We start from the raw sequence: 13,360 nt of genomic DNA on the forward strand, positions 1-13,360 counted from the left end.
ATTACTATTGCTCTGATCTTAAGCTTTTCAGCATGGACATCTGTGTATTATTTGTAAAACCAGGTTAGAGTTAAGCTCTCTATGCAGTTAACGGAGCAGTTTCAATGAAGTTTACTTTTTTTTCCCCCCATGTTGGGTCTCAGTTGCTACGCGGGGGCTTTCTCTATTTGCGGCGAGCGGGGGCTACTCTTCGTTGCGGTGCGTGGGCTTCTCATTGTGGTCGCTTCTCTTCTTGTGAAGCACCGGCTCTAGGCACACAGGCTTCAGTAGTTGCAGCACGCAGGCTCAGTAGTTGCAGCGCACGGGCTCTAGGGTGCGCAGGCTTCATAGTTGTGGTGCGTGGACTCTAGAGCACAGGCCCACTAGTTGTGGCATATGGGCTTAGTTGTTCCACAGCATATGGGATCTTCCCAGACCAGGGATCAAACCCATATCCCCTGCATTGGCAGGCAGATTCTTAACCACTGCGCCACCAGGGAAGTCCCTGAAGTTTACTTTTCATGGTGGTGTTTCCTATGTTTTCTTTTTCCTCTTTATTCTCAAGAACGTTAGGTACATCCAGACTTACTGATATTAGTTATCAATAGAACATAGTTATGATTACATGTATTTTCAGACAGATGATGTAGTCTCAACATTCATAATCATTCCTAACATTTTATAATCCTCAAAAAATGATATATCTCCCTGGGAGACATTGATAGTTCAAGAATCCATCAGATTAATTTACTCATTCCTTCATTAAATAAGTACTTAACAAACACCTATCGCCATCATGCTAGGCATTGAGGGTGCAACTCAGCACAAGGCTACTTTGGTTATATCCATCCTTTACCTTAAATACAAACACATGAATAAACAATAACATATTGTGATAAAATCTATGATGTGGAAAATCCAGGGTTCTAAGATCATAAGTCTGCTTTACCTAAATCACTTATTTTCAGTTCTTAAAGTGTGTTTTCAATTAAGCTCTCACTTTGAAAATAATGTGAGAGTGATCATGCTGATCATGCTGCTAATTTGCCCCAAGCATTATCACTTTTAACCATTACCATAGTTTTACTTCATAAAACAAGTGAATCGTTTCTATAATGGCCCCATAAATAAAGCAAGTAACTCTATTGGGTAGAGCTAAAAGCTTTTATATCCTTAACTATAAAATTATCTACTTTGAAATACCTACTGAGATGTTTCTTGTTTCTTATTATTTCTTTGGCCTTAGTATTCAGATAGAAAACACAGGTAATGTAAAAAAGGTTTGCAGATTTTCCCTGCCTTGAAAATAAAAATGGATATATATTGTTAACTTACAGAAACCATGGGAGAGTGTAGTGTTGAGGGAACAAGGTGTTTTTTAAAATTAAATTTTGTGTATTTAGATTCAACCTCTTTTCCCTTGTTTTCTAACTTATCCTAGTTAGTATACCTTATTTTTAGTTTGCTTCCTCAAGAAACAAGGCCTATAGTACTCTGTTTTCAAATATGTTACATGTTAACATTAATGAATAAGCATCTGCCTTAAGCATGCTTTTCTGTTTCCCTCAGTGCATGTGTTGTAGTCTTGTTCCTTGTTCCCGCTGAGTATGGAGGATGTTCCCTATTAAACTTTTACTGGTATTTCTTGTGAAACTAACCAACTGCCAACCAACTGTGTCCTGTTCTAACCTTTCTAAACCACCCTGTTTTGTTGTCTGTAGTCGTGCAGAACAGATCCCTCCTTGCCTGACAAGTGAGTCTTCTCTCCCCTCTCCTTGGGGTACACCAGCTTTGTCCAGGAAAAGGTACTGATCTAATAACAGAAGTCAATCTTTACTTGTGTGGGTTTTTTTCTTCTGTGTTCAGTTATATATTAATGTGGATTTTGTGCTTTGTAACTTTAATTATTTTCTTTCTATTTGATATCTTTGTTTTTGTTTTTTAAAACTGTCAGCTTCTGCCGAGTGTATTTATGAGAGTAAAATGTGTTGATGCTATGAAGATATGAAGGACATGTAGCATTTTGTCATCCAACTCTATTATTTGGACTAAAATATGCATTTTAGAGCCAGCATGTATTTTATTAAAATTAATTTAGAAATGAGGATGTAATGCCTCTACTCTTTAACTAGAATACTTTTCTCCCTTTTCTTTTCACTTTAAATGTGCTTGGGATCATTCTTTGGCTTTTAGTATTACTTCAAAATGAACATCCCAGCACTGGCTGAGGAAATGTGTATTTTCTCAATCGGGTTCAACCAGTTGAAATGTGATGCAGGCTAACCTTTGAAAAAGTGAATAAAAAAAATCTCCCCTAGCTCCTGTTTTCATCAGTTGTGTGTAAATCTCTTTCTAAACTGATGTAGTCTACCTCATATATAATGCTTATGACTATAAAGAACCAGCAGTTGATTGACAAGAGTACAATTAAGATCCATTTGAGATTCCATTTGCGACCTGTACTTAAAATGATCATAGTCTGTGCACTTGGCACCAAATACTCTTCCTGCCCCTGTTTTCCTCATAAGCAAGTGCAAGTCCTTAAGTCTTGTATTAATTCTCTCCCACTATGGCTTTTTAAAAATGAATCCTGAGGTTCTGCTATGTTGTTGTTTAATTTTATTTCTGTTGTTCAGATTTTGAAACTTGAACACAGTTGTGGTTAATTTAGTACTAAATTTGAAGTATTTGTTATAAATTGGTATTTCAATACATTTTAAGAGTTATATTCATTAGGTATATGGGCTTATATTTTCCTTTTCTTTTAAATTTACACTGGGGCTTACAGCTCATTTTCTTCTAGTAAATCAATTTAGTATTGTTCAATGTATTTGTATTTAAAAACTACTGTTTCTTTTTTGTTTTTGTAAGAGCAGTTCTTGATTCAAGATATTATGAAATCAATTTGAGTTGACCTAGTATATTTTTCTGTTGCTAAAATGAATAAGGTAAAAGGTATACTTTGTGTTGCAAGATTCATGTGTGCTTACTATCCCAGAGAACTACTGGATGTTAGAAAAATAGTTTCAATTACTAAATAGTTTTAATCATTAAAAAAATCATATTTATGATTCTGTCATACGCGGTAAAGGCTTAAAATTGCTGTGTTTAAATTCATTAAGTATTAACCAAAAATTACAATACTTTCAATAGGGATTCACAGATTAAGGGGACAAATATTTAAAAATCTATTAGAACCTATTATTTATTTAAATAGTAGTTTGACAAAGGGAAAACAGCATTTTATTCTATATGGTAGTTATTTAAGGCCTTCGATCAAAAACATTTTTTCATCTTTTGCAACATAGCTACATATAAGGATGTCCTGTCTTTGACCTAAGGGGAAACTGTCACTGAATCAGCAGTTGTAGTTGAGTGTATCTTATCCATGGGAATTCTAATCAGGCTTACAAGTTGATGTTACCCCAAGGAAGCTCCCAGTGCTGTTCATGCTAATAATAAGATCAGTGTAGCTTGCCATTCTGGTCAGGTTACATACATTTTGCTCAGTGATAAGAATCATAAGCTAATAAAAACTTTTTTTACTTCACAGTATAGTAATTTTTGAAGTTAGAATATCTCAAGAACATCTCAAATTACATCAGCTTATGGGCATCTTTTTTCTTGTGGCAAAACATGTTTTGTCTTGTTTTGTTTGCAAAAGGAAAAACCAACATTGTGTTAGTTTTATGGCTTGTGGAGATTAAGGTACTAAGGAAATTTCAACTTGTGATACTTGTCTGGCAAGTAAAATCTTGGAGATTCTTCTCTATTTGAAGACTCGGAGGAAGAAGAACTAGGAAACCTTATTTTGGAAAACTAAAATTCAAAATTTTTTTCATTATTCAGAAGGAATAATGGAACAGAATTATGCTGAACAATATTCAATCACAGTCAGAGGAGGTGAAAACAAAATACAAAATAGTAATCAAGACTCTCAGAACATATCTGCAATTGCAAAATAGGTGGCGAGTACTAGTTATCTTTCGAACATGGTGTCCATTACTTAGTGCCTATACATGCTTGATAATTAAGGCAAAGCAAATTCAGAATTTAAATATTTCAGTATATATTCCCAAAAGAGGTAGATAAGTCTTAAGTATATATGAGAATTTAGATTGAAATATTAAGTAGCGATTTCTTTAAGCTTTAAAAGTAACTGCAACATAAAAATTAACTAAATTTTGCAATGTCATTTTATCCTGTCTTTGCAAATGGTTAGGTCTTGGTTGGTAGTTACCAATTTAATAAGCTTACCACAGTCTCTAAATGTAAAAAGTGGTAATACCTAAGTGACTTAGTAAGAATTAATGTTATATAATGGCTGTTAAAATAGACCTAATTTTACTTAATAAATACCATACTTTAGATTTCTACAATGTTTGCAGTATTTTACTAGTTTGAGAAGAATAATGTAATTCCTACATTAGAATATTTTTCTATATAAGATTTAAAAGTTTACTACTTTAATAGTTACATATTAGTAGAGTTCAGTTTCCAAAGACATAAAGGACTTCTTCCTAGCTATACATATCAGTAATTTAAGTTCAAATGTATATTAAATCAGGCAACTAAGAAATAATTTCGGAAGGCCTGTAACTAGAATATACAATTAGAATTGATGTTTTTTCTCAAAATTGCATTAGTTTTTATGTGTAATGAAAACAATTTTTATGAAATTTCTTAATGGTTTGAAGTTCCTATTACACAATAGAGGAATTAGGAATCTTTTTTTTTTTTCTAGTTAGGTCAAAATATTTTAAAGAATAAAGGAAGAAACATGGGAGGAGGATACCTGTTGTTAATAAACATTTAGAAAACTATTGTAGTAAGTTTAGAAATTAAATCTTTCTGAACAAAAACAGAAAAAAAAAACAGGGAGTGGAAAAGAGTAGGTGGAGGATATGCTGACTTTAAACAGTAGCGCACATGTGTGTTTTTTTTTTCTTTTTTTTAAGTGAAGCTGAATACTTTCCTAGAATCTCTGTTAAAAAGAGAATGGTACTTAAAAAAAAAAAAAAAAAAGGCAGTGCCAATTCTTTGCTACTAAATCAGTGACTTAAAGCATCTGTTTCCCAAGCTGCTCTTGTGCCAGAGAGCTGAAACTGCGCTGCTGTCAGTGACAGAGCTCAACATTAGACAAATTATGCTGAAACCAATTCATTGGAACAAAGAGCTCCCATAGGCTGAACCCACAAGCATCTGTTTCCTTGTGCCAAGATACAAAATGTGCAAAACTCATGAATTGCAGAAGAAGAGTATGAAATAGACGGTGGAGATCATTGATGAGAAGAAATGTTGTGCATTCAAGGGCATGGCTAGGCTTTCTAACTCATGGAAGCTTGTTACGTAAAATATCCCAAGTTTTTAAAAATTGTGAATATTCTCAGTGGTAGGGAGGATAATGCAAAAGAGCATGAATGTAGTTCCAAATAAGCTAAAGGAGAACTCCCTTGATTCTTAATACATTTATTGACATGTGGCCAGCATTCTGAGCCAACTCTGACTCAGTTGAACCAGTTATAGAGTAGGCCGCTTTGATCTTGTTTGTTCTTGGTTATATTACCCATGGTTTAAGGAAAGGTTAAAAACACATAGGAAATTTCAAAGAAAACACTCTCACTGAGGCACTTAATATAACTTGTACTCTCATCACAAATTATCAGAAATATCATCTTTCTTAGAGCTTTGACTCACTGTAATTTCACCTGTTCTTTATATCTGCTGTCATGTATGTTATTCTTTTTGTTTTTCTTTTTTTCAGTTTTACTGAGATATAATTGATATACTGCACTGTATAACGTTTAAGGTGTACATCATAATGACTTGGCTTACATGTGTTGCAAAATGATTACTACAGTAGGTTTAGTTAACATCCATCACCTTACATAGATTCAAGGAAAAAATGGTTTCTTCCTTGTGATGAGAACTTCTAGGATCTACTCTTTTAGCAACTTTCAAATACACCATAGAGTAATATTAACTAGTCATCATGTGCCATTCTTTAATGAAACACTCCAAATAGTAAGTGATAAAAACATATAAGAGCCTAAAAGACTTGATAAGTTGTCTATATGTGACTCAAGAATTGATAATATATTGTTTTTTAATTTCCCAACGTTAAGGTGTTTTGTTACCCAACCCCTAATTATAAGGCTTTTTTTTACTCAGTGGAGAAAGGTAGTAGAAGATGAAGAAAATGAACAGAGAATGTGATTGAATTAAATACCCAATTACCCTTCTTTCTTTTCATAGGCATGCATATCATTCTGTTTCAACTCCCCCTGTCTACCCTCCTAAAAATGTTGCTGACCTGAAACTACATGTGGCAACTTCATCTCTCCAGAGTTCTGATGCTGTCATCATCCATCCTGGAGCCATGCTTTCTATGCTGGACCTCCTGGCCTCTGTTGGGTCAGTGACACAACCAGAAGTAAGCTTGGATAGATTGGTTCCTTCCCGTCTTTAATGAGTGGAAGGTGTGACTGCATGAGCAAGGGAGTGGGACCAAGAAGGTAACATGGAACCTTTCTGTGTCACATACTGAAGTAGGTAAAGGAAAAAAACAGGATTTTCGTGTTTGAGTCTTAACTTTCCTAATGAGTAGTAGATACGTTTGTTTTAGAATACAACTCATTTGTTAAAATGCAGTTACTTCTGGTACTAAAATAATTCCCTTTCTCCTTGTAAATCCTGCTCAGCAGTGGAAGTTGTTAATAAATAATACAGGAAGAAAAATGACTGAAGGTACCATTTTGAGGCTATTTATGTATTTTCATTTGTAACACTCAGGACTTTGGGTGAACTGGAGTTTGGGTGACTAGTTTTGTTTAAAATGTTGTATGGTTTCGAAGGCCTAAAGTGTAACAAATGTTAACAATAGGTCATTCTTTAAACTGATTATTTACTTACCATGAAAAATATTTACTTTATACCCACTATTTCTATAAAAATAAAAATATTATTAGTTACATATAGTCATGTAATATGAAAGACTTGGAAGAAAATGGAGTTGAGCTAGGTATGCTTCTAACAGAATGAAGACCAGAAATATTTCCCTGGCCCTGTTCTGGAGTTGCTGTGTCCCTCTAAGTCAGCTACTTAATTCATCTGAATGTAATTTGAAGCATGTAGAGACCTCATATTAAAATTAAAGGTGTGCTTCAACTCTTAAAAGGAGAGAACTATCACCTATCTTATTAAGAATGCCCTGGTGGCATGAATTTCTTTGTTAACTCCAGCATGCTTTGGACCTTCAACTTGCCGTGGCAAATATTTTACAATCACTGGTGCACACAGAAAGAAACCAGCAAGTCATGTGTGAAGCTGGTCTCCATGCGCGACTGCTGCAGCGGTGCAGTGCTGCGCTGGCTGATGAGGACCACTCACTGCACCCGCCCCTCCAGCGGATGTTTGAACGATTAGCCTCTCAGGCTCTGGAGCCCATGGTGCTGAGGTCAGTATGTTCTCTTCTTCACATTCAAATAAGCCACCATTAGTAATGGCCGTTTCTAGAGTCTTTATAGTCAAGAGTCTTGCTTTAATAAACATATATTCAGTTATCTGTGGGCAAAACCAAAACACCACGAAAATGGGCAAAATGCCCAAAATATCGCACTTAGAAACAGATCAATCTAGTTATTAGTAAACAGGATGTTTTTGTCCATTGGTCATTTCTTCTGCTTGAATCCAGCAAACTCTCACTTCCCTTTAAAAATGGAGTCATGTTATATTTGTATGACTTGCATCTACTTTATAGATAAGAACGTTTTATGTGGACGAACTCTTTTAAGAAACACTTTTTAAATTTTAAAATAATTAGAGATTCAGAGGAAGTTGTAAAGGTAGATCAGAGAGATTCTGTGTCCCCAGCATCCAGTTTCCCCCAGTGGTTACATCTTATGTAACTACAGGACAGTATCAAAGCCAAGAAACGGACATTGGTACAATGTATCCACGTATGCTACAGTTCCCCTGTTATTTATCACTTGTGTCAGATTGATGTGCCATCACGCAATTAAGATGTCACAAAAACCTCCCCAGTGCTCCCTCTTTATTATCATAGCCACTTCCCTAACCCCCGCCATCTCTAACCCCTAGAAACAACTCTGTTCTCCATCTCCGTAATTTTGTCACTTTGAAAATGTTATGTAAATTGAATCATACAGTATATGACCTTTTGTGATTAGCTTTTTTCACTCGTTATAGCGCCTTTGAGATGCATCTAGATTGTTATGTATCAAGAGTTTGTTTCTTTCTATTGCTGAGTTGTAGTCCATGGTGTGGATATACCTTGCACAGTTTAGCCATTCGAGAAATAGGTATATTTGAATAACCTTTTTTAATATAAGAGAAACAGTGCTCTGTGTTTTAGGGATAAAACAACATTAAAAAAAAAAACTTTCCTTGAAATTACCTAGCCAAACAGATTTAATGTTTAAATCATCTTGTCCTTCCTTAAAAAAATACTCTCATATATCTTGTTACTTTCAGCTGCAACTGAGGAGCCCGCCTACTGCAACTAAGGCCCAGTGTAAATAAATAAATAAATATATATATTTTTAAATAAATAAAATAATTTTTTTCTGCTGTTAAAGTACTCCTTTTTCATAAAACTTTTGGAACTTTCTTAAGAATGGTTGGACTCTATTTGTAATTTATATTTTTTAACTGACTCCAAGCTAAGAAAAACCTCTGTGGTTAACATTTGTTAAACAGTATTGTACAGGGCAGTGTGCCAGGCCTTAGTAATATGAAGATGAATGACACAGTCTCTGCTCACTTTGTCACATTATGAATGTATTCAGAGACCTAAAGTTTTGAAAACAGCATGGAGATTTTCCCATGATCCTTTTTGATGATCTGCTACTTTAAAAGTAGAGAGACTGAATGAGAAAAAGAGACTATCTCATACCCAATGCTTGTATTTTACTAAATAACTTGTACCGGCTACTTAGGTAAACAGAGGAAGCAATGGAAACCAACCATTTGGACATGCTCAGTTTTCACAGTGAATGAATTAGATGAATGCAAAGGTCACATGATGGTATAGGCACCTAGCTGCTGGCAAGCCATAGATTATGAGCTAATTGTATATCACACTCTATGTGAAAAACTGGCAAAGGGTACCTGACCTTTAAATATTTGTTTTTTCTGCTGTAGGTAATTGAAAATTCAGAGAAGTATTCTTTTTTTTATTTTTTTCCTTTTACATGATGCTGTAAATGACTGGATATAAAGGGCTTCTATTTTTGTAACCCCTTGACAATTCACTATATTTCTGCCCATCACATTCCAGGAGAACATGCTCCTCAGGTTTCCTTTGTAACTTTTCACAATACTTGGTGCTCTTTTCACTGCTTGATGAATTAAAACATAAAATTAGCATTGTATATTATAGTAACTGTTCAGATTGCTTTAGTATTTTTAATTAGTCTGTTATAATTCATTAAGTCACATTTTTTGTGTGTTTAGTTTATGAATTATATAATGTTCCCAATCAAGGAATAACTTTGCTTTGTCTCTTCTTCAGGGAGTTTTTACGTTTGGCAAGTCCATTAAATTGTGGTGCCTGGGACAAAAAACTGCTAAAACAATATAGGGTCCACAAACCAAGTTCACTGAGTTATGAGCCAGAGATGAGAAGTAAGTTGACCTTTGAAGTTCCCTTTTTTGGTTTATCTTATAAATGAAAATCATGTAAGGGAAGAAAATTATTTCAAGAAGTTCGACTGTAAAAAAAAAGAAAGGGAAGGGTTTGTTGTTGTTTTTCATTTGTTGTTATTTAAATAGAAAAACGTAAGATCTCATTGTTTGACTGGAGAAGCGGGCAGATGGGGGTGGCAAAGGAATCAGTGATACAAGCAAGATCCAGAGGAGGTGAGAACTATGTGCAGAATAACCCTTGGCTTGGAAGGGGGAATACCTCTTTCTCAGAAGATCTGTAATTTCTTTACCTTTCTCAGTTAGCCTTTGCTGCCTGAACTAGAGTGGTTGACTGGACTATTCACAGGCTGTGGCTTTGCAGGACAGTTGGTGCAGGAGGACATGGAGGACAGGAAATTTAAAATACTAATAAAAGTAGTCAAAGAGAAACACCAAGGAGTATAGGATAGATAGGGGAAGAAGTAAAGTCAAGCAGCTAGTGATAGGCTGGGAGAAAAGGGATAGATCACTGGGCTGGAGAAGAATGGCTAGGCTAAAAAGCAAATGTAGTGAGAGAAAAAGAATGGGTAAACTGGAGGAATGAGGTAGGGTAATGGCAATCAAAATTGGAGCGGTGAGAAAAAGCAAAGAAAAGGACTGTGCCCAAAATTTGGCTCTGGAGTAAAGTAGAGGTAAAGCTTATTGGAGGAAAGGTGATCATAGAAGGGAGGTGTTAGATAGGTTGTTCATGTGGACCTTGAGATCCCCCAGTGCACTGGTAAGAATTAGTACAAGGAAGAGGTGAGAATGAAATGCCAGCATTAGTAGGTGGCAGTTTCATAGAGAGGTGTGTGATAGGATTGCTGATGCAGAACCTCCAAGGAAGAGAAGTTTTTGCATTAGGCTGATGCAAGGATGATGGAGAGGGGTGTGTTAGAATGTAGGCACTGCCTACCCATCCGGCATAGACCATGGAGGAGCGTCAGATTCCATCCACTCAAGAGCTGTGGGGAAAGAGTACTCTCAATAGAGAGCTCAGATGCCCTGGATTTCCTCCCAGTGTTAATTCTATAGTTTGGTGGGTTTTAACTTTACAATTTGTTTTGTCTTGTTGTTAGCCATAGTTAAGGCATTTGTGTTAATGGATTGAAATAACCGTTACTAGTGAAGCAGGAAAGAATGGAACCTAGAAGAGTAGAATGCCTGTTGTTCAAGCACATAGTAATCATTTAGTTCAAGCTTTTTTTTTTTTCAGGTGAGAATCAAAGAGATTAAACAACCTTCAACCATTATTTCAACCTCAATATTTCCTCCTACAATTTATTATCAGTGATAAGTGAATACTGTGTTTTGGAAACACTAAGACCTTTTGAGTTCCAACACAGTTTTATTGGAAAACAGTATTTCAATTTTTCTTATCAATTAATATACATCACCTGCATGTATATATTTTTGTTGTTGTTGTTTTTGTACTTTACGCAGTTCCTTAGAATTGACAAAAAATAGTTCCTTTCTCTAAGAATATTGAAATATTTTTATGGTTGCCTGACTGCTTAGCACACTTAAGAGGGAAATAATTAAATTCATGTGGTTTATCTTGAGAGGGAATATTTTCTCCATTACATTTATAATGTATTCCTGAAAGAATAGAATAGCTTGTTTAAATTTTATTTTTTTGTTCTTAAAAGTGTTACCATTTGCATGCATATAGGAAATTTAAAATTCAAGTATTTTTGTGATCACGTGTCTAATTTTAATAGCTATATGGAAAGAATTAAAAATGGGGAGAGGGCATCCCTGGTGGCGCAGTGGTTGAGAGTCCGCCTGCTGATGCAGGGGACTTGGGTTCGTGCCCCGGTCCGGGAGGATCCCACATGCCGTGGAGCGGCTGGGCCCGTGAGCCATGGCCACTGACCCTGCGCGTCCGGAGCCTGTGCTCCGCAATGGGAGAGGCCACAACAGTGAGAGGCCCGTGTACACAAAAAAAAAAAAAAAAAAAAAAACTGTATAATAGCTTTGGAGTTTAAAAATAAAATTATTGTATATATTGAAACTGAAGAGTGTATTTAAAATTAATCAGCCTTGTTAAAGTCACTATTTTAGAAATCTATATGATATTTTTCTCAAGAGATTTTCTTTGACTTACAGGTAGTATGATCACATCTATGGAAGGTCTGGGTTCTGATAGTGTCTTCAGCTTACATGAAGATCACCATTACCGCATAAGCAAGAGCCTAGTGAAATCTGCAGAAGGAAGTACTGTACCCCTGACCAGGGTGAAGTGCTTGGTCTCCATGACAACCCCACATGACATCAGACTTCATGGGTCATCAGTTACTCCGACTTTTGTTGAATTTGACACATCCCTTGAAGGGTTTGGGTAAGAAATTTGCCAGGTAGCCAAGCTATATTATATTTCATGCCTCAGTCTTGCCTTTGAGAAATAGATCTTTGGTTTTAAATCTACTTGATTAAAATTTAGTATATGCTATATATTTTCAAATGATTGAGTTCCTTGAGCATGTTAAGATTTTTGGATTTAATTGTTCTTAATTGTTTATTATACTAAATAAATTGATATGGTATAAGAGTCACCAATCTAAGGTGCACAGTCCAAATCTGTTTTTGTAAATTCTCTTTTTTTCTCTTTTTGTAAAGTTTCATGGTAACACAGCCACATTCATTTATGTATATGTGTTATCTATGGCTGCTTTCATGCTAGACTGCAAAGTCATGATGGAGGCTATCTGGTCTGCAAAGCATAAAATATTTATACTCTGGCCCACTCTAGAAAATGTTTGTCAACTTCTGATTTAGTACAATAAAGTTACAGATAATATGCAAATTAAAATTAGATTAAAAGCTCTTTGGCTAGGTTTTGTCCTTTTTTCTCTCAAATTACCTAACTTAGTATCTTATACATTATAAATATTAGTATTTTATACATTATAAGTATTCAGTTACTATCACATTAAATGAATAAATACTTTGAAGTGGCAGAAAAACTTAAACAGCAGAAGTAACAAAGAATCTAGGGAGTTCCCTGGTGGCCTAGTGGTTAAGATTCTGGGCTTTCACTGCCTTCGCCCGGGTTCAACCCATGGTTGGGGAACTGAGATCCCATAAGCCGCATGGCGAAAAACAAAAAGAGAGAGAGATTCTCCTCTGCTTATAAAAAATAAGTTAAAAAAAGCTCTATAATAAAGTATATTAACCATTTAAAAAAAAGAATCTATAGCGAATCTAGAAGAGTATATTTATAAAGTCTGTCTATAATAAAGTATATTAATCATTTAAAAAAAATCTACAGCGAATCTAGAAGAGTATATTTATAAAGTCTGTCGTCCTCAAAATGGACATAAACGCTAAGAGAGAAGACCTATGTCTATACTGGTTGTTTGTGGGATTCTTCTACATTGATCTAAAACTATAAATTGTATTTTAAGAACATTGTCGTGGGTTAGTATCGAACAATGAATTAAAACATATTTGGGACTGGGCAAAACTAATCAGGACAGTGTAACAGAGGAGAGTGACTCACTAGAAAGGGGCACAGGGGAATTTTTCTGCAGTGATGAAAAATTTCCAATGTCTTGAACAAGGTTATACTTTGGTGCATTTTACCATGTGCAAATTATACTATGATCTTTTTTAATTTAAATTTTTTAAAATGGAGATTTTTTAAATATATCTTTTGGTACTCACAATTGAAAGAAAGGAAAGACTTTGTTAGGCA

The 13,360-nt window shown here is 35.1% G+C and overlaps 1 protein-coding gene across 6 annotated transcripts in view; it reads left to right on the plus strand.

Moving 5' to 3' along the window:
- The window catches only part of WDFY3 (WD repeat and FYVE domain containing 3), a 261,777-nt gene that overhangs the window by 139,408 nt on the left and 109,009 nt on the right, over positions 1-13,360 (plus strand). For 5 of the 6 annotated variants that reach the window (XM_060012227.2, XM_060012222.2, XM_060012224.2 and 2 more), the window contains 5 exons: positions 1,701-1,784; positions 6,235-6,412; positions 7,221-7,435; positions 9,512-9,624; positions 11,773-12,004. In XM_060012227.2, coding sequence (XP_059868210.1) covers positions 1,701-1,784; positions 6,235-6,412; positions 7,221-7,435; positions 9,512-9,624; positions 11,773-12,004 — 822 coding nt within the window. The remainder of the gene's footprint in view (positions 1-1,700; positions 1,785-6,234; positions 6,413-7,220; positions 7,436-9,511; positions 9,625-11,772; positions 12,005-13,360) is intronic. The other variant, XM_060012225.2, reaches the window with a different exon arrangement.

The sequence above is a fragment of the Delphinus delphis genome, chromosome 5 (genome assembly GCF_949987515.2).
Source record: "Delphinus delphis chromosome 5, mDelDel1.2, whole genome shotgun sequence".
Classification (NCBI taxonomy): Eukaryota; Metazoa; Chordata; class Mammalia; order Artiodactyla; family Delphinidae; genus Delphinus; species Delphinus delphis.